Here is a 21197-nt window from a genome sequence, read left to right on the forward strand (position 1 = left end):
AGCACAATAAACGTGGATTTTTTAAAGATTTTTAGGAGGTCCCTTTAAGCACAATAAACGTGGATTTTTTAAGATTTTTAGGAGGTCCCTTTAAGCACAATAAACGTGGATTTTTTAAAGATTTTTAGGAGGTCCCTTTAAGCACAATAAACGTGGATTTTTTAAAGGTTTTTAGGAGGTCCCTTTAAGCACAATAAACGTGGATTTTTTAAAGATTTTTAGGAGGTCCCTTTAAGCACAATAAACGTGGATTTTTTAAAGATTTTTGTTTGGAGTTCCCTTTAAGCACAATAAACGTGGATTTTTTAAAAAAAATTTAGGAGGTCCCTTTAAGCACAATAAACGTGGATTTTTTAAAGATTTTTAGGAGGCCCCTTTAAGCACAATAAACGTGGATCTTTAGGAGATCCTTTAAAGCGTAATAAACGTTTATTTCTTTAAAGATTTTTAGGTGGCCCCTTTAAGCACAATAAACGTGGATCTTTAGGAGATCCTTTAAAGCGTAATAAACGTTTATTTTTTTAAAGATTTTTAGGTGGCCCCTTTAAGCACAATAAACGTGGATCTTTAGGAGATCCTTTAAAGCGTAATAAACGTTTATTTTTTAACGATTTTTAGGTGGCCCCTTTAAGCACAATAAACGTGGATCTTTAGGAGATCCTTTAAAGCGTAATAAACGTTTATTTTTTTAAAGATTTTTAGGAGGTTCCTTATAAGATTTTAGGTACCCACCTTAGAGCAGAAAAGCGTGGATTTTTTAATGATTTTTAGTAGCAGAATAAATCAGGATTTTTAAACATTTTAGGAGGCACCTTAAAGTAGAATAAGCGTGGATTTTTTAAAGATTTTTAGGAGGTCCCTTTAAGCACAATAAACGTGGATTTTTTAAAGAGTTTATTTTACTATTGTTATTTATTTATTTATTTTTATTAGAAACAAAATGATTGATATTAAATTTTTGTACATTCTTTGTTATTTGTAGCTATGGGATTCCCATTAATTTCAGTTGTTTCCTCAGCTGCTTTAGGTTGCACATTCTTCTCATTCTGCTCCTTCTCCTCCTCCTCCGATTCGTTTGCATGCAAACGTAAGTGATGCCTTTTCAGAGAATTTGCATATTTAAATTGTTGATGACACAGTGCACACATAAACATGTTTCCCTTTTTGTGGGTAAAATAATGTTGACGCATTTCATTATAATCCTCAAACCTAAGGTCACATACACCACATCGATGTTCAATTACCGATGGTGGCTGTTCTGTTTCTATGGCGACATTTCTTTTCGAAGATGATTCATCTGCTTCTCCCTTATGCATTCTCATGTGTGCAACTAAACCACGTTTCAAATAAAACAACATATTACAAACTTTACACTTGTGCTCTCGTTTATGGGATTCTTCGATGTGATGACGCAGCGAGTCCATGGAATTGCCATTATAACTACAATATTTACAAGGAAACGTATCATCATCAATACGTATGACTGCAGGCGGTGGTCCTTCGATTTCTAACAACTTTTTCTTTATTTCTTCCCGTTCGGCCTTATGTGTGAGATTAATATGCAATGTTAGATCGTTTTTGCGTTTACACACCTTTCCACATGCAGGGCATGTTAGATTTTCTGTATGCTTTCGAACATGGCTTTGTATGACGTCGATCCTATCGATTTTACCACATTTCTCACATTTATATTTTGGCACTTGGCGGTGCGAGTGGGACCAGTGATCTTTAAATTTCTGTCTATTAATACAAACATAACCACATATTTTACAGCCATATTGCCTAACACCATTTGGCAATATCGTCAATATTGGTTGGGGGCGAAATGAAGAACCTTCATGCATACTGTTCAGATGGGAATTTAGGCCCAGTTGAGAGGTAAAACATTTATTACATTTGTTACAGACATATTGCATATTTAATAGATTTGAATGCAATCGTTTTTTATGTGTCCGCAAATTGCCCTTAGAGATATGACAGCTATCGCATATATCACATTGATATTTACGGGGATTGCGGTGTAAACTGAAATGCTCCTCAATTTGACATTTTGAGTACAACTTGCGTTCACAACATAGGATGTGAAATCTATGGCTTGGATGCTGCTGACTAAAGTGTTGGCGTAACAGGTGGTATTCTTTAAAGCTTTCGGGACATATAGAACAGTGCATAATGGGTTCCCAAGTGTTGGACTGGGATTTTATGAGAGCATGAACACAGAAAGCTCTAGTTATGCAGCAAATTTTTGGCGAGTCTGTAGAATCATCATTAGCATTATCAACACCCTCATTGAATTCCACCTCATCATCACAATCGTCGTCGTCCTCCTCATCGTTTTCGTCTTCATCCACATCCATTATTTCTAATTTTGGAAGAGTTATTTGTTGTTGGACATTTTTTGGTCGTGCATGTTCTTGGAGAAAATGTTTACGCAACAATTGATCATTGTTAAAAGTCTCATTGCAACCAATACACTTTAAGGCAAGAAAGGGTGGTGGTTCCGGATTTACTATGTGATTTAAAACTGGTTCTTCTTGTTTTATTTGTGCAGGAGTTGTGATGCAATTTTCTGCAAACAAATCTTCCTTTTTGATAAATTCGATTAATGGATATTCTCCCCCTCCTCCTCCTCCTCCATTTCCTTCTGTTTTAACAATTTGCATAATTTCATTTGCCAAATTGGTTGCTGATGTCTCTTCATATTCAACTTTAATTGCTGTTGTACTTATGTAGTTTAGTGTATTTGTGTTGTTGGAGGTATTTTGCATGTCACAGTCACCGGCGGCTAATGTAGAAGTTTCAGGTTTTATTTCCACTTTTTGTGACATTTTTAGACCATTTGCGTACATACAACTGGATAATTGAAGCTGTAAAAAAGGTAACAATTTAGTACGGCTCCTAAGGACATTTTATCGAAAATTGTAGTGAAAATATGTAATAATATTAATGATTCAAATAATACTACCTATTAAGTGATTATTTCTTTCGGAAAGGGTTTATAGAAGTACCCTTTCATTTAAGGAGGGTTAAGAAGTACCCTTTTTTAAAGAGGGTATAAGAAGTACCTTTCCTTTAGAAAGTGTCTATAGAACGAAAGGGTCTACAGAAGCACTCTTTCTTTCAGAAAACATCTACAGAAGCACCCTGTCTAAAGAAGACCATTTCTTTCAGAAAGGGTCTATAGGAGCACCCGTTCTTTTTGAAAGGACCTATAGATGTACCCTTTCTTTCAAAAAGCTCCCACAGAAAAAAAGCTCCTCAGTAAGAGTGTAAGGAACCACAATTTCTTTTAGAAAGTGTCTATAGAAGCATCCTATCATTTATAATGTTTATAGAAACATCCTTCCTTTCATAAATGGTCCATAGAAGCAGCTTTTCTTTCAGAAAAATTGTACCTTTAGAATCATAACAATTGGTAACTTATAAGATGTTTACATTAGGGTTTTTTGTCAGGTTGTCGGTTGCTTTGCAATAAAATTAAATGATTTTACTAAATCTAGTACAATGTAAACATACCAGCATAATATTTATTAATTTTAATTAATTTATTGTGGAATACAATGCGTTTTTCTTAAAACTGTTCACCCATATACATATTCAAGAGTAAACGTCAATGGCAAACTCTCTCTCACAAACACTCTGTTGACACAACAAGGGTCGGCACGACAACAAAAGAACTCAAAAAAAAATACTTTGAACACCATTCACTCGTACCAACGCGTTATTAACTTGTATTTTTTGTTTGTTAAGTTTACAACAAAATATAATATACAATTAATAATAAATAAGTGTTATTAAACAATATTCATCAACTCACATCAAATTCCAGGTAGGTATGTTCTTACTTTTATATTAATTCTTTTATATTCTTGTTATATTCTACATTCCTGTTTCTTAATACGAGAAGGGAAGGTAGTTTGTTTATCAAAAGAAAGCATATGAAATGTCAAAAACACCACCAACTGTTTGTGGATGGTAATGAGAGTGTGTGTCATTTGGTTTGCTCGCACAGTGTTTTACATTGGAAGAAATTCTATGAAGAAAATATTTAGATAAAATAAACATAAACATAACATAAAATAAACATTATAATTATACCTATAAACACTAACAAAATATGGAGCAAGTGTTTGAGAGGAAATACTAAATCATAGATGAACAAGAAAAGCGCTAATTTAATATAAATTATAAATTAATTAATATATACATACATATGTATATATAAATAAAATACGTTTCAAATTGCCCTTGGTCACACTATATGGTTTCATTGAAACCATTTCATGAAACCAAGGGTTCCTAGGTCTAATTTCATACTAGAGAAATATGATGCGGTTACTGCAGTGGGGAACTCGATTTAAGATCACCTAAAAAAAACACTCTAGTGTGACCTTCGACACTGTCTAAACAAATTACATAATTAATATAAAAAATTAAATCATGTTACAAAAAAACTTAAAACTAATTACATATGTAATGTTTGTTTTCCTTTTACAGTTCTCTAAATACATTGAAGAAAAATCTTGTTTTCCTAAACGTAAACGTACGAGATATTCAAAGTTAAGATGTCAGAAAATTTTTCCATAAAAACTGAACCCTTTGATTCTAACAATGATACAAATACACTACACTACAATACAACAAAACTTGAACAATTTACAAATACGGGAAATGATATTAAAAAAGATGAACTAGACGACTTGGATAAAATGGAAGAATTTTTACCAGAAAATGTCGATGAATTCCCAGTTGATATCAAAAAAGAGGAGGTGGATGAAATGGACGAATATTTACCGGCAGATCATGAAGTACACCAACAGGATGCTACACAACAACATCTAACTAGTACAACAATTCAAGCGGTATCCTTACCAAAATTAGAAATAACTGATGTGCACACAGATGATGATGATGATAGTGAAGACCTTGAGATCAATGGTGTTACAGACGCTAACGTCAGTGATAATAAAGAGGGATCTAATGTTTCATCTTCTCGTGTAGCTCAAGCACCTATTAAACATAAATGTGAACTATGTGGTAAATCGTATACAAACAATAAACATCTGAAGAGACATATGAGAGGAAAACATCCTTTACCTACAGATACCGAGTATATCTGTGAACTATGTAATAAAAGATTTGACACCCAAAGAGGTCTTAATAGGCATTACTACAGGACGCATCCAGAAACTCAAACACCTACTGAACATAAATGTGAAATATGTGATATTTGTTTTACCGAAGCTTCAAGTCGACGTAGACATATGATGAAAAAACATTCTTTGTCTACAGTTACAAAAAATCAACATACTTTGTCTGTAAATGCCGAATATATCTGCGAAATATGTAATGAAAAATTTGCCACCCAAACAGGTCTTAATAGGCATTACTACAGATCGCATCCAGAAACCCAAACACCTACTGATCACAAATGCGAAATATGTGATATTTGTTTTACAGAAGCTTCAAGTCTACGGAGACATATGATGAAAAAACATCCTTTGCCTACAGATATCGAGTATATCTGCGAAATTTGTAATCAAAGTTTTGCCACACAAAGAGGTCTTGACAGGCATACTTACAATACACATACAGAAACTCTTACAACTATTGAACATAAATGTGAAATATGTGGTAATTGTTATAAGGAATCTGCAACTCTCCTGATACATATAAGAAATAAACATCCGTCGTCTATAAATACCGAATATATCTGCGAAATTTGCAATCAACGGTTTACCACACAAAAAGGTCTTGATGTACATTGTAAGCGGATGCATGAAAGAGCTGCTCCTTCCACTCAAATACCTACTAAACATAATTGTGAACTATGTGATAGTTCTTTTACAGGATATAGATATCTACGGTTACATATAAGAAAAAAACATCCTTCGTCTATAGATTCACAGTATATCTGCAACATTTGCAATCAAAAATTTGCCACACAAAATGGTCTACAAACTCATTTTTACGCTAAGCATCCAGTAGCTATGAGACGTATTAATAAATACACGTGTGAAATATGTGGAAAATGTTATAAAGAATCTAAAAATCTCCAAGAACATATGCGAAGAAAACATCCTTCGTCTATAGATTCAGAGTATATCTGCAAAATTTGTAATCAAAGATTTATGACACAAAAAGGTCTTGATATTCATTTATACATAACACATCACGAAGCTATAACATTTACTGATAAACACAAATGTGAAATATGCGGTAGATGTTATACAGAATCTAAACAACTGCGAGCACATATAAGAAGGAAACATCCATTGTCTATAGATACAGAGTATATCTGCGAAATTTGTTCGAAACGATTTACCACACAGACAGGCCTTGATATACATTGTACCAAAATGCATGAAACTAAATCGCCGCCGGTACCATGCGCTGAAACAACAAAAACAACAATTTTTCAGAATGAAAAACAAGAGCCGATACCATAAAACATACATATATGTAAGTACTAAGAGGAAGGACTGCCTGATTTATCATTATCACATTTAAAAGATCATGGCCACCATTGTCCCACTTGTGGTAAATGGTATAAAGAAATATTCCATCTAACAAGAAACATTAAATGGTGGCATCGTGAACAACTAAAAAAAGATTTTAGAAAATTGATTATTTCCTGTTTTCATAAATATCATCGAACTTGAGGATTTCGATTGCAAAAAATTCTCAACACTCATGTGATTCTTTGGAATAATTTCATCAACATATTGAAGAAAATCATTAACGGATTCGCTCAGCTACCGAATAATGTCCTCATATGGTACAAAGATGATGAAAAATGAAAAAAGAAAAAGAATTTCCACAATATAAGATCTTGAGTTTTATAAAAGTCACTCAAATGTACACATTAAATAAAAATGGTAAATAAAAATTATGCAAGAGTTTCAATTATCATATATTGCAACAGTTTTTCTTTAACACTTTGAACCTCGATTTTTTTTAATGCGACACGATAACAGCTTTGTTATGTACTGGTTCTATAGACTCTTGTTTTCGGAAAGGTTCTTTGGAAGCACCTATTCTTTCGGAAAGGTTCTATAGAAGCACCTATTCTTTCGGAAAGGTTCTTTGGAACCCCTATTCTTTCGGAAAGGTTCTATAGAAGCACCTATTCTTTCGGAAAGATTCTATAGAAGCACACATTCTTTCGGAAAGATTCTATAGAAGCACACTTTCTTTCGGAAAGGTTCTATAGAAGCACCCATTCTTTCGGAAAGGTTCTATAGAAGCACCCATTCTTTCGGAAAGATTCTATAGGAGCACACTTTCTTTCGGAAAGGTTCTATAGAAGCACCCATTCTTTCGGAAAGGTTCTATAGAAGCACCCATTCTTTCGGAAAGATTCTATAGGAGCACACTTTCTTTCGGAAAGGTTCTATAGAAGCACCCATTCTTTCGGAAAGGTTCTATAGAAGCACCCATTCTTTCGGAAAGATTCTATAGAAGCACACTTTCTTTCGGAAAAGGTCCATAGAAGCACACATTCTTTCAGAAAGGGTGTATAGAAGCACCCTTTCTTTCGGAAAGGTTATATAGAAACACCCTTTCTTTCGGAAAGAGGTTCTATAGAAACACCCATTCTTTCGGAAAGATTCTATAGAAGCACCCTTTCCTTCGGAAAGAGGTTCTATAGAAGCACCCATTCTTTCGGAAAGATTCTATAGAACCACCCTTTCTTTCCGGAAGGGTGTATAGAAGCATTCTTTCTTTAACCCAGATATGTCCAATGTCCTATATATAGGACACAAAAAAGTTCTTGTTCTCATGACATGTAAGCTTTATCAAACTAACGTTTTTATTTCTGACCTCAAGGATATAGCTAGAAATACATCTGCATACCATTTCGGAGGGGCCCAGTACAAAAAATTTTAATTTTTGTGAGAAAAATATAGAAAAAAATTGTAAAAAATTATCATGGTCACTGTCAAGCCTTGGGCATATCTGGGTTAAGAAAGGGTCTATAGAAGCACACCTACTTTCGGAAAGGGTCTATAAAGCATCCTTGCTTTAAGAATGGGTCTATAGAAGCACCCTTTCTTCCAGAAAATGTGTATAGAAGTATAATTTCTTTCAGAAAGGGTCTATAGAACCACGCCTACTTTAAGAAAGGGTCTATAGAAACACGCCTACTTTAAGAAAGGGTCTATAGAAACACGCCTACTTTAAGAAAGGGTCTATAGAAGCACGCCTACTTTAAAAAAGGGTCCATAGAAGCACCCATTCTTTCGGAAAGTTTCTATAGAAGCGCCCATTCCTTCGGAAAGATTCTCTATAAACACCCTTTTTCGGAAAGGGTGTAGAGAAGCACCCTTTCTTTCAGAAAGGGTGTAAAGAAGCATCCCTTCTTGCAGAAATATTTTATAGAAGCACACCTACTTTCAGAAAGGGTCTATAAAAGCATCCTTGCTTTAAGAAAGGGTGTATAGAAGCATTCTTTCTTTCAGAAAGGGTCTATAGAAGCACACCTACTTTCAAAAAGGGTCTATAGAAGCGCCCTTTCTTCCAGAAAGTGTGTATATTAGTATAATTTCTTTCAGAAAGGGTCTATAGAACCACGCCTACTTTAAGAAAGGGTCTATAGAACCACGCCTACTTTAAGAAAGGGTCTATAGAAGCACGCCTACTTTAAGAAAGGGTCTATAGAAACACGCCTACTTTGAGAAAGGGTCTATAGAAGCACCTTATCTTTCAGAAAGGGTCTATAGAACCACGCCTACTTTAAGAAAGGGTCTATAGAAACACGCCTACTTTAAGAAAGGGTCTATAGAAACACGCCTACTTTAAGAAAGGGCCTCTAGAAGCACCTTTTCTTTCAGAAAGGGTCTATAGAAACACGCCTACATTAAGAAAGGGTCTATAAAAACACGCCTACTTTAAGAAAGGGTCCATAGAAACACGCCTACTTTAAGAAAGGGTCAATAGAAGCACCTTTTCTTTCAGAAAGGGTCTATAGAATCACGCCTACTTTAAGAAAGGGGCTATAGAAGCACCTTTTCTTTCTATAGAACCACGCCTACTTCAAAAAAGGGTCTATAGAAACACGCCTACTTTAAGAAAGGGTCTATAGAAACACGCCTACTTTAATAAACCGTCTATAGAAGCACCTTTTCTTTCAGAAAGTGTCTATAGAACCACGCCTACTTTAAGAAAGGGTCTAAAGAAACACGCCTACTTTAAGAAAGGGTCTATAGAAACACGCCTAATTTAAGAAAGGGTCTATAGAAGCACCTTTTCTTTCAGAAAGGGTCTATAGAAACACGCCTACTTTAAGAATGGGCCTATAGAAACACGTCTAGTTTAAGAATGGGTCTATAGAAGCAACTTTTCTTTCAGAAAGGGTATATAGAAACACGCCTACTTTAAGAAAGTGTCTATAGAAACACGCCTACTTTAAGAATGGGTCTATAGAAGCACCTTTTCTTTCAGAAAGGGTCTATAGAAACACGCCTACTTTAATAAACCGTCTATAGAAGCACCTTTTCTTTCAGAAAGTGTCTATAGAACCACGCCTACTTTAAGAAAGCGTCTAAAGAAACACGCCTACTTTAAGAAAGGGTCTATAGAAGCACCTTTTCTTTCAGAAAGGGTCTATAGAAACACGCCCACTGTAAGAAAGGGTCTATAGAAGCACCTTTTCTTTCAGAAAGTGTCTATAGAAACACGCCTACTTTAAGAAAGGGTCTATAGAAGCACCTTTTTTTCAGAAAGGGTCTATAGAAACATGCCTACTTTAAGAAAGGGTCTATAGAACCACCCCTACTTTAAGTATGGGTCTATAGAAACACGCCTACTTTAAGAAAGGGTCTATAGAAGCATCTTTTCTTTCAGAAAGGGTCTATAGAAACACGCCTACTTTAAGAAAGGGTCTATAGAAACACGCCTAATTTAAGAAAGGGTCTATAGAACCACGCCTACTTTAAGAAAGGGTCTATAGAAACACGCCTACTTTAAGGGCCTTTCGAAACACGCCTACTTTAAAAAAGGGTCTATCGAAACACGCCTACTTTAAGAAAGGGTCTATAGAAGCACCTTTTCTTTCAGAAAGGGTCTATAGAAACACGCCCACTGTAAGAAAGGGTCTATAGAAGCACCTTTTCTTTCAGAAAGTGTCTATAGAAACACGCCTACTTTAAGAAAGGGTCTATAGAAGCACCTTTTCTTTCAGAAAGGGTCTATATAAGTATCCATTCTTCCTGAAAGGGTTTATAGAAGCACCCTTCATTTCATAAAGGGTTTATAGAAAAACCCTTTCTTTCGAAAAGATTCTATAGAAGCACACTTTCTTTTAGAAAGGATCTATATAAAGATCCTTTCGTCCAGAAAGGGTCTATAGAGGCACCCGTACTTTCAGACAGGGTATTGAAATACCCTTTCTCTCAAAAAGGATCTATAGAAGAACCCTTTCTTTCAAAAAGGAAGAATATCCTTTCTTTCTGCAGGGAACTATAGAAGCGCCAATTCTTTCAGAAAGAGTCTATAGAAGCACCCTTTCTTTCAGAAATGGACAATAGAATCGCCCTTTCTTTCTGAAAGGGACTATAGAAGCACCCTCTCTATCAGAAAGGGTACCATCTTTCCATTAGAAAGCTCCTATACAAGCACCCTTTCTCTAAGAAAGGGTCTATGGAATCATCCTATCTTTCAGAAAAGGTCTATAGAAGCACTCTTTCTTTTAGAAAGGGTATATAGACAAAACATGAAATACAATTCATTGCAAAGGAAAATTATTTGTTTTACGAAAGACAACATTTAAGTAAGTTTCGGTCGCCGATTTTGTGTTCTAAATGTGATTTTGGACTCAACGTATTTGGGTAATACGGACGCTCAGAGAGCGTTGTTGTGGTAGGTTGGTGAATAATTTTTGTACGTCGGACTGAGAGTTAGGTATACCTCTGTAGCTGTAAAGCAAAATTTATTGCAATAAACCCCGTTTTTATAGACCTGTCGTAGATGATATTTATCGAAGTCACGTTGGAAATACATATGTAGTATTTTAGTAGCGCGGATTTTAAATTGTGAAGAGAAAACATGGTGTTTCATTCATTTTTTCATAAGTTCCTTAAGCCTGTTTCTGTGAAAATGTGAAATGAAAACTTTTTGGAAGGAAAAAATGTCAATTAAAAAATTTATAAAGAAACTACTTTTCATTTTCAATTTTCATAGAACAAGAATCCAGGAGCTGGGACTGGATTCTTGTTCTATGAAAATTTGAAAGGAAAAATATTTCCTTTACAATTTTTTTTTCATTTGACAGTTTTCTCCTTTATACAAGTTTTCATTTCACATTTTCATAGAAACAGAATTGAGCCCCAGGAGCTGTTCTACCTTCTTTATTATACCATGATCGAAGCATAACAATTTTGGTAACTTATAACATGTTTACATTAGAACGTTTTATCGGGTTATTTTTTATGAAGGCTTCCTTTCGAATAAAATTAAATTGACAATTAAATCCCCAGATTTTTACTAAATCCAGTATGTACAAACGTGTAAACGTAACAGCATAATATTGTTTAGGAATAGTATTTTTGTTCATTTATTATGAAACCCAATGCTTCCCAGTGGGAAAATGGGGAATGCATTACCTTTGTAATCGAGAAAAGAATGCAAATGCGATTATTGTTAACACGGAGCATGTCCTAGGAAAATAATGCATTCTTTTCTTGAGTCCAGAAGAAATTAATGTGTAATCTATGAATTGTGTGTACTGAGTCCATTACCATTGGATTTGGGAATATACCTATGTAGTAGGTAATCAATGCCATTTGCATTCTTTTATTTACTTATTTCAAGATTCATACATAATACAAAGCCTCAACGATTACGAAGATAATGCATTCCAATTTCATACTGGTTTCATTCTTAATACTATTCTCTCTAAAATTTTCAAATTTTCAAGTCAATGGCAAACTCTGCCTCACACACACTCTGTTGAGTCAACGAGTCAACAAGAGTCGGTCTCTTGTTAAAATGACAACAAAACATCGTTTAAACTTTAAACGTCTCCATTCACTTCGTAGCTACGCGTTAACTTTTATTTTTTGGTTAAGTTTTTAACAAAATATAAATAATACAGAATTTATTATTAAACAATATTCATTAACTCACATCAAATTCAACGGTAGGAATGTATATTTACGTATGTATATTATTATTTTTTTTTTATTTTATATTCTTTTGTTTATTAATAAGAAAAGGAACAAAGCATGTGAAATGTCAAAAATACCACAGACTGTGTGTGGATGGTAATTAGACTGAGAGTCATTTGGTTTGCTCTCACAGTGTTTCACATTGGGAGAAATGTTAGGAAGAAAATATTTAGAAATAAAAGTGGCGATGGCATTACGTTTTGATAACGTTTCAAAGAAGAAGTCATTGAATAGCAATCAAAATATACAGATGTGGAAATAAATATATAGAATAAAAACTTTACAACGGGTTTTACAGCATTTTGTTTCCAAAAAGTCATATTTGGTTTAGTCACTAAACTAAACCCACTAAACTTTAGTGGGAAAAATTGGACATAAAAAGAAAATTAGTCTACGAGAGGCAACACTAAATGAATTTTAACAAAATTGTTTTATCCATTTCCTTCACCATCGTTTAGGGTTGCCACATCCCAAAAGAAAATGAAAAGTTGCATTAAATTGTTAAATTTAAATTAAATGTTGTTACAAAAACTTAAAAGTATTTACATACGAAATCTTTGGTTTTCTTTTACAGCCATCCCTAAATACTTTGCAGCCAAAAATTGTTTTCGTAAACAATAAAATATTCAAAGCAAAGATGTCGGAAATTACCTCTATAAAAACTGAACTCTTTGCCAAAGATTATAAACCAGAAGATTCTAACAATGATACAAATACACTACACTACAATGCCACAAAACTTGAAAATTTTACAAATATGGAAAATGATATTAAAGAAGACAAAATAGACTTTGATAAAATGGAAGAATTTTTACCAGAAAATGTCGATGAATCCACAATTGATATAATCAAAGAAGAGGACGTGGATGAAATGGACGAATTTTTATCAGAGGATTCAGCTAGCATCTACTCATCGTCGGAAGCTATTACCCATGATGAAGTACAACATCAACGTGGTACACAACAACATCTAACTAGTACAACAACTCAAGAGGATCAGGATGATATTGAAGACCTTGATATCAATTGTAATACAGACTCTAACGTCAGTGCTAAAACAGAAAGATCTATTGTTTCATCTTCTAGTGTAGCTCAAACACCTACTATATATAAATGTGAACTATGTGGTATTTCTTATAATAGAGAGGCAAATCTACGGAAACATACGAGACATAAACATCCGTTGTCTATAGATACTGAGTATATCTGCGAAATTTGTAATCAAAGATTTACCACAAAACAAGGCCTTGATAGGCATTCTTACATGTTGCATGCAGAAAATCAAACAGGTACAAGACTTAAATGTGAATTATGTGGTAATTCTTACGCAAAAAATGGAGATCTTGAGAGACATATGAGAAAAAAACATCCTTTGCCAACAGATACCAATATCTGCGAAATTTGTAATCAAAGATTTGCCACACAAAGAGGTCTTGATATGCATTCTTACATGATGCATAAAGAAACTCAAGCTACTATTCAACATAAATGTGATATATGTGGTAGTTGTTATAAGGTATTTTCAAATCTCCGGGAACATATAAGAAAAAAACATCCTTCGTCTACGGAAACCACAGGGTATATCTGCGAAATTTGCAAGCAAAGTTTTACCATACAAAAAGGTCTTGATATTCATTATAAACGGATGCATCAAAGAGCCCATTCCACTCAAACACCTTCTAAACATAAATGTGAACTATGTGGTAATTCTTATGCAGCAAATCAAAATTTGATTAAACATATGAGAAAAAAATATCCTTTGCCTACAGATACCACAGAGTATATCTGCGAAATTTGTAATCAAAGATTTGCCACACAAAGAGGTCGTGATATTCATTTATACAAGATACATCACGAAGCTATAACACCTACTAATAAACATAAATGTGAAATATGCGGTAGATGTTATATAGAATCTAAAAAACTGCGGATACATATAAGAAATAGACATCCTTCGGCTATAGATACAGAGTATACCTGCCATGTTTGTCATCAAAGATTTATCACGCAAAAAGGTCTTGATATTCATTTATACAAGATACATCACGAAGCTATAACATATACTAATAAACATAAATGTGAAATATGCGGTAGAAGTTATATAGATGTTCGTAAACTGTGGGCACATATGAGAAATAAACATCCAATGTCTATAGATACAGAGTTTATCTGCGAAATATGTTCGAACCGATTTCACACACCTGAAGGCCTATTTGTGCATTGTATCAGAATGCATAATACTAAGCCGCCGATACCAAGCGCTGAAACAACAACAACAACTTTTCAGAATGAAAAACATGAGCCGATACCATAATACTAATGTAAGAAATGTGGTACATATAAGTATTAAGAGGAAGGACTGCCTGGATCAAACATTTGAAAAATTATAACCACCATTGTCCTGTTTATGGTAAACTGTATAAGGAAATATTTGATTTAATGAAAAATTGTGGCATAGTGAACAACTAAAAACAGATTTTAGACAATTGATATCTCCTGTTTTCATAAATATCATCAAAAATGATTCTTTGGAGTCATTTCGTCAACATATCGAAGAAAATCTAAACGGATACAAAAAGGTCAATTGTGTAATTTGGCATTTCGCTCAGCTATTGAATAGTATCCCCGTTTGGTATAAAGATGATAAAAAAAAATAATTAAAAAAAAACTTCACAATTAAATTCAAATAGTGATGTCGAGTTTTTTAAAATTCATTCAAATGCACACGTTAAATAAAAATGGTAAATAAAAATTTTGCAAGAGTTTCAATTATCATTTATTGCACGAGTTATTTCTTTAATATTCCAATTTGATCGGCAATTGAATCACGATCATTCGTAATTAAAGCGACAAAGAAAATATTACGAAATATTACGAAAATATTAGGAATGACGATTTAGCGCGGTTTCGATATAAGGGAGTTAGTGTCAAAGAAATTCAAGTTAACGGGTTACCGGCAGCGTTGCCAACATTTTTTGATCGGAAATCGTCAAAAAAATCGTCAAATCGTCATTAAAATTTGGAAAATCGACAAAAAATCGTCAACATAGTCTAAAACTCGGTTTGGTTACCGTTTAATGCGATTTTTCGCTGATATTTTTGTGAATGAGACTGGCAACATAAGATATACAACCCACAGCAGTAAATCTAACCCAATATCACTTAAATACCCTATAAAAACAGCACTCAGTAGATGCTAGTTTCCTATGGTTATCGAGTTTGCAGTAATGCAGCATGGTAAAGCTGGGTACACATTGTCATTTTGAATTACATCTTAGCTCAAAAATCGCTTTCTTGACAGTGTGACCGTCCATGTTTGTCGGTACACGTACATTTTGGTTGTTGGGCAGTCGGAAATCGATAAAACTTGTCTTTCAAAACTGGCTGACAGTTTAAAGGGGGCATTAATAGGAAGTTAATAAAGCTGGACTCATATTTTTTACAACAAAAGAGATACAATTAATATTTTATCTCGAAAACTTTTCGAGGAAGATTTTCATCCATTAACAAAACTAAACGAAAATTTTCAGCTGATTTAATTTGAATGTGGTGCAAAAACTATGAAAACACCTGTATTCCAGATATGTGCCTAAATATAGCTACTCCGTCTGGAAATTGCTATAAAACATTAAAAAATCTCAAAAATCGAGTTTGGAACATTGTTTTCCTTAAAATCTTTCGGAAATTTTGGTCAAAGTGCAAATATTTCATGCATTTCTGGCTTAAGTGAAAAATCGTCATTTTGGACCATAAAATCGTCAAACCGTCATTTTTCAATTTTGGGCCAAAAAATCGTCAAAATGACGATAAATCGTCAAATTCGGCAACACCGGTTACCGGTCATATCGGTACAATAATTTTGGAGAAAAGAAAAATGCAAATCGATCACAGCTTTTATATGTACCGGTCCTATAGACCCTTTCTTTTAGAATGCGTCCATAGAAGCACCCTTTCTTTCAGAATGGGTCCATAGAAGCACCCTTTCTTTCAGAATGGGTCCATAGAAGCACCCTTTCTTTCAGAATGGGTCCATAGAAGCACCCTTTCTTTCAGAATGGGTCCATAGAAGCACCCTTTCTTTCAGAATGGGTCCATAGAAGCACCCTTTCTTTCAGAATGGGTCCATAGAAGCACCCTTTCTTTCAGAATGGGTCCATAGAAACACTCTTTCTTTTAGAATGGGTCCATTGAAGCATCCTTTCTTTCAGAATGGGCCCATAGATGCACTCTTCCGTTTATAATGGGTCCATAGAAGCACCCTTTCTTTCAGAATGGGTCCATAGAAGCACCCTTTCTTTCAGAATGGGTCCATAGAAGCACCATTTCTTTCAGAATAGGTCCATAGATGCACCCTTTCTTTCAGAATGGGTATATAGAAGCACCCTTTCTTTCAGAATGGGTATATAGAAGCACCCTTTCTTTCAGAATGGGTATATAGAAGCACCCTTTCTTTCAGAATGGGTATATAGAAGCACCCTTTCTTTCCGAATGGGTCCATAGAAGCACCCTTTCTTTCAGAATGGGTCCATAGAAGCACCCTTTCTTTCAGAATGGGTCCATAGAAGCACCCTTTCTTTCAGAATAGGTCCATAGAAGCACCATTTCTTTCAGAATGGTTCCATAGAAGCACCCTTTCTTTCAGAATGGGTCCATAGAAGCACCCTTTCTTTCAGAATGGGTCCATAGAAGCACCCTTTCTTTCAGAATAGGTCCATAGAAGCACCATTTCTTTCAGAATGGGTCCATAGAAGCACCCTTTCTTTCAGAATGGGTCCATAGAAGCACCCTTTCTTTCAGAATGGGTCCATAGAAGCACCCTTTCTTTCAGAATGGGTCCATAGAAGCACTCTTTCTTTCAGAATGGGTCCATAGAAGCACCATTTCTTTCAGAATGGTTCCATAGATGCACCCTTTCTTTCAGAATGGGTATATAGAAGCACCCTTTCTTTCAGAATGGGTATATAGAAGCACCCTTTCTTTCAGAATGGGTATATAGAAGCACCCTTTCTTTCAGAATGGGTATATAGAAGCACCCTTTCTTTCAGAATGGATATATAGAAGCACCCTTTCTTTCAGAATGGGTATATAGAAGCACCCTTTCTTTTAGAATGGGTCCATAGAAGCACCCTTTCTTTCCGAATGGGTCCATAGAAGCACCCTTTCTTTCAGAATGGGTCCATAGAAGCACCCTTTCTTTCAGAATAGGTCCATAGAAGCACCATTTCTTTCAGAATGGGTCCATAGAAGCACCCTTTCTTTCGGAATGGGTCCATAGAAGCACCCTTTCTTTCAGAATGGGTCCATAGAAGCACCCTTTCTTTCAGAATGGGTCGATAGGAGCACCCTTTCTTTCAGAATGGGTCCATAGAAGCACCCTTTCTTTCCTAATGGGTCCATAGATGCACCCTTTCTTTCAGAATGGGTCTATAGAAGAACCTTTTCTTTCAGAATGGGTCTATAGAAGAACCTTTTCTTTCAGAATGGGTCTATACAAGAACCTTTTCTTTCAGAATGGGTCTATAGAAGCACCCTTTCTTTCAGAATGGGTCTATAGAAGCACCCTTTCTTTCAGAATGGGTCTATAGAAGCACCCTTTCTTTCAGAATGGGTCTATAGATACACCCTTTCTTTCAGAATGGGTCTATGAGGCACCCTTTCTTTCAGAATAGGTCTATGAGGCACCCTTTCTTTCAGAATAGGTCCACAGAAGCACCCCTTCTTTCAGAATGGGTCCATAGAAGCACCCTTTCTTTCAGAATTCATTCGGAAAGGTTCTATAGAAGCACCCTTTCATTCGGAAAGGTTCTATAGAAGCACCATTTCATTCGGAAAGGTTCTGTAGAAGCACCCTTTCATTCGGAAAGGTTCTATAGAAGCACCCTTTCTTTCGGAAAGGTTCTATATAAGCACCCTTTCTTTCGGAAAGGTTCTATATAAGCATCTTTCTTTCGGAAAGGTTCTATAGAAGCAACCTTTCTTTCGGAAAGGTTCTACAGAAGCTCACTTTTTTTCGGAAGGGTTCTATGGAAGCACCATTTCATTCGGAAAGGTTCTATAGAAGCACCGTTTCATTCGGAAAGGTTCTATAGAAGCACCCTTTCTTTCGGAAAGGTTCTATAGAAGCACCCTTTCTTTCGGAAAGGTTCTATAGAAGCACCCTTTCTTTCGGAAAGGTTCTATAGAAGCACCCTTTCTTTCGGAAAGGTTCTATAGAAGCACCCTTTCTTTCGGAAAGGTTCTATAGAGGCACCCTTTCTTTCTGAATGGTTCTATAGAAGCACCCTTTCTTTTGGAAAGGTTCCATAGAAGCATCCTTTCTTTCAGAATGGGTCTACAGAAGCACCCTTTCTTTCGGATAGGTTCTATAGAAGCACTCTTTCTTTCGGAAAGGTTCTACAGAAGTTCCCTTTCTTTCGGAAAGGTTCTACAGAAGCTCCCTTTCTTTGGGAAAGGTTCTACAGAAGCTCCATTTCTTTTGGAAAGGTTCTTTAGAAGCGCCCTTTCGGAAAAGTTCTATAGAAGCACCTTTTCTCTCGGAAAAGTTCTATAGAAGCACCTTTTCTTTCGGAAAAGTTCTATAGAAGCACTTTTTCTTTCGGTAAGGTTCTATAGAAGCACCCTTTCGTTTGGAAAGGTTCCACAGAAGCATCCTTTCTTTTGGAAAAGTTCTAGAGAAACACCCTTTCTTTCAGAAAGGTTCTATAGAAACACCCTTTCATTCGGAAAGGTTATATAGAAGCACCCTTTCATTCGGAAAGGTTCTATATGGAAGCACCCTTTCTTTCGGAAAGGTTCTATAGAAGCACCCTTTCTTTTGGAAAGGTGCTATAGAAGAACCCTTTCGGAAAGGTTCTATAGAAGCACCGTTTTCTTTGGAAAGGTTCTATAGAAGCACCGTTTCCTTTGGAAAGGTTCTATAGAAGCACCGTTTCCTTTGGAAAGGTTCTATAGAAGCACCCTTTATTTCGGAAAGGTTCTATAGAAGCACCCTTTCTTTCGGAAAGGTTCCACAGAAGTTCTATAGAAGCACCCTTTCTTTCGGAAAGGTTCTATACAAGCACCCTTTCTTTCGGAAAGGTTCAATAGAAACACCATTTCTTTCAGAAAGGGTCTATAGAAGTACAACAAATGCTAACTTATAACTAATGCTAACTTATAACACGTTTACATTAGAGCTTTTTTAGGTTTGATCTCTATAAAAGTTGCTTTGCAATGAAATTAACCTGTTTAGTCCACTGATTTAATAAATCTTGTACAATGTAAACGTACTATATTATGGTATGTTCCTTTACTTCTTAAACTGGCATAACCGCCAAAAGTAGGAAAAGTTGTAAACTGCTCCCATATGAATTGTATTGTGTGTGAAGTAAAGGAACGCTTTTCGAGTAAAAAGTGGTAAAACTTGAAGATTCTTGAACGCAAATGAACGGGGAGCTATAATAATGACTAAAGAATAGCAATTTCAATTAATATGTTGTGGAATACAATGCGTTTTTCTTAATACTACTCTCCCTACATATTCAAGAGTAAACACTCCAGTCAATGGCAACCCTCTCTCGATCTGTGCTCTGTGTCTCTTGTTAAAACGACAATAAAACGTACTTTTGAGCGGCTCCATTCACTTCGTACCAACGCGTTATTAACTTGTATTTTTTTGTTTGTTAAGTTTACAACAAAATAAAATATATAATTACCCTGTCGGACTTTTATTAACCAGTTGATAAAATGATTGATAATAGATCGATAATTTTTAAACTGACTAAAAACTGGCTGAAAAGTTATCTAGAGATGAACCACTTTGAACAAAAAAAAAATTTCGGCAATTGTCCATGTCTAGATAACTTTTCGACCAATATAAAGTTAGTCGAAAAGTTATCTAGAGATTAACCACTCGAAAAACAGAAACATGTACCGTCTGCAAAGTATTTTGGGTTTGTCGAAGAAATAAGGCACAAATGTATAATAATTCGCACTTGCTTTTTCTTAATATTCTTCGTATAAATGCAGCATCCAGTTATAGAATACAGTGTTGATGGACTGAACATATTCGTACATATTACTCATATTATTCTGGAATTAAAAAGGAACACAAAGGAAATATACAAATTTGCCCCTTCTTCTCTCTAACAAAAAAGAGAGAGAGACAAAGAGAATGAGAGAGAGAATATGAAAAGTCAAAAATAAAAAACACACAGAAACAAAAATTGTTTTTTTTCACATTATGTTTTAAACTGACTAAAAATAGGCAAAAAAAAAGTTAGTTTATTATTAGTCGAAAAGTTATCTGGCGTTGGACAATACTGACTACTCAGGCGCTCATCGCCTTGTAAAATTAGTCAGTTGGCATAAGGCAAAATTATCGATAAAATGCCACTTATGTTTAAAAAAAAGCTAGCTTTATGTGAGCCTTAAATCGGCCACAGTCCCTACAGGGTAATAATAAATAAGTGTTATTAAACAATATTCATCAACTCACATCAAATCCGAGGTAGGTATGTACTTATTTTTATATTAATTCTTTTATATTCTTGTTATATTCTACATTCCTGTTTCTTAATACGAGAAGGGAAGGTAGTGTTTGTTTATCAAAACAAAGCATATGAAATGTCAAAAACACCACAGACTGTTTGTGGATGGTAACGAGAGTGTGTGTGTCATTTCCCAGTGGGAAAATGGAAGCAATGGTAAACGAGGAGGTAATGCATAAACACTATGATTTATTGATTCCAGAATACATTATTGATAACACGGTGCATGTCCTAGGAAAATAATGCATTCCTTTTGTTTGCCTAAGTGATTCGTAATATAATGCATTCAATATAATACATGTTTGGACACTATTTCAAGAATACATTATATAATTGACTATTTACTTAATTTATTCCCTCATAATAGATTAAAAATATATATTTTTTATTTAAAAAATATATATTTTAATTCAATTTTATTATTTTTTTATTAGTAATAAACATAGTTTAATAAATATATGCACCTATTCCTAGAATACAAAAACAAAATCGAGTGGATTTC

At 34.8% G+C, this 21197-nt stretch overlaps 3 protein-coding genes across 8 annotated transcripts; 2 read left to right on the forward strand and 1 right to left on the reverse strand.

Annotated features, from left to right (window-relative positions):
• Nucleotides 1–893: 893 nt before the first annotated feature.
• Nucleotides 894–20729, reverse strand: LOC141403747 (uncharacterized). Of its 4 annotated transcripts, none has more exons than XM_073986651.1 (2): nucleotides 20644–20729; nucleotides 894–2867 (listed from the first exon to the last, which is right to left on the reverse strand). In XM_073986651.1, the coding sequence occupies exon 2, from the start codon at nucleotides 2847–2849 to the stop codon at nucleotides 951–953; it is 1899 nt and encodes a 632-aa protein (XP_073842752.1). In that variant the 5' UTR covers nucleotides 2850–2867; nucleotides 20644–20729; the 3' UTR covers nucleotides 894–950. The 4 variants fall into 4 exon arrangements, with proteins under 4 accessions (XP_073842752.1, XP_073842750.1, XP_073842751.1 ...); XM_073986649.1 differs by lacking the exon at nucleotides 20644–20729 and adding an exon at nucleotides 12127–12374; XM_073986650.1 differs by lacking the exon at nucleotides 20644–20729 and adding an exon at nucleotides 3818–3926.
• Nucleotides 3704–6912, forward strand: LOC141403749 (uncharacterized). Of its 2 annotated transcripts, none has more exons than XM_073986654.1 (2): nucleotides 3704–3829; nucleotides 4498–6912. In XM_073986654.1, exon 2 carries the CDS (start codon nucleotides 4566–4568, stop codon nucleotides 6447–6449), a length of 1884 nt encoding a protein of 627 aa, XP_073842755.1. In that variant the 5' UTR covers nucleotides 3704–3829; nucleotides 4498–4565; the 3' UTR covers nucleotides 6450–6912. The 2 variants fall into 2 exon arrangements, with proteins under 2 accessions (XP_073842755.1, XP_073842756.1); XM_073986655.1 differs by having other exon boundaries at nucleotides 3731–3833.
• On the forward strand, nucleotides 12013–14939 carry LOC141403756 (uncharacterized). Of its 2 annotated transcripts, none has more exons than XM_073986671.1 (2): nucleotides 12013–12139; nucleotides 12742–14939. In XM_073986671.1, exon 2 carries the CDS (start codon nucleotides 12805–12807, stop codon nucleotides 14479–14481), a length of 1677 nt encoding a protein of 558 aa, XP_073842772.1. In that variant the 5' UTR covers nucleotides 12013–12139; nucleotides 12742–12804; the 3' UTR covers nucleotides 14482–14939. The 2 variants fall into 2 exon arrangements, with proteins under 2 accessions (XP_073842772.1, XP_073842771.1); XM_073986670.1 differs by having other exon boundaries at nucleotides 12031–12157.
• Nucleotides 20730–21197: the final 468 nt, after the last annotated feature.

The sequence above is a fragment of the Musca autumnalis genome, unplaced genomic scaffold (assembly GCF_047663935.1).
Source record: "Musca autumnalis isolate F117 unplaced genomic scaffold, ASM4766393v1 scaffold_4, whole genome shotgun sequence".
In the NCBI taxonomy this organism is placed as follows: domain Eukaryota; kingdom Metazoa; phylum Arthropoda; class Insecta; order Diptera; family Muscidae; genus Musca; species Musca autumnalis.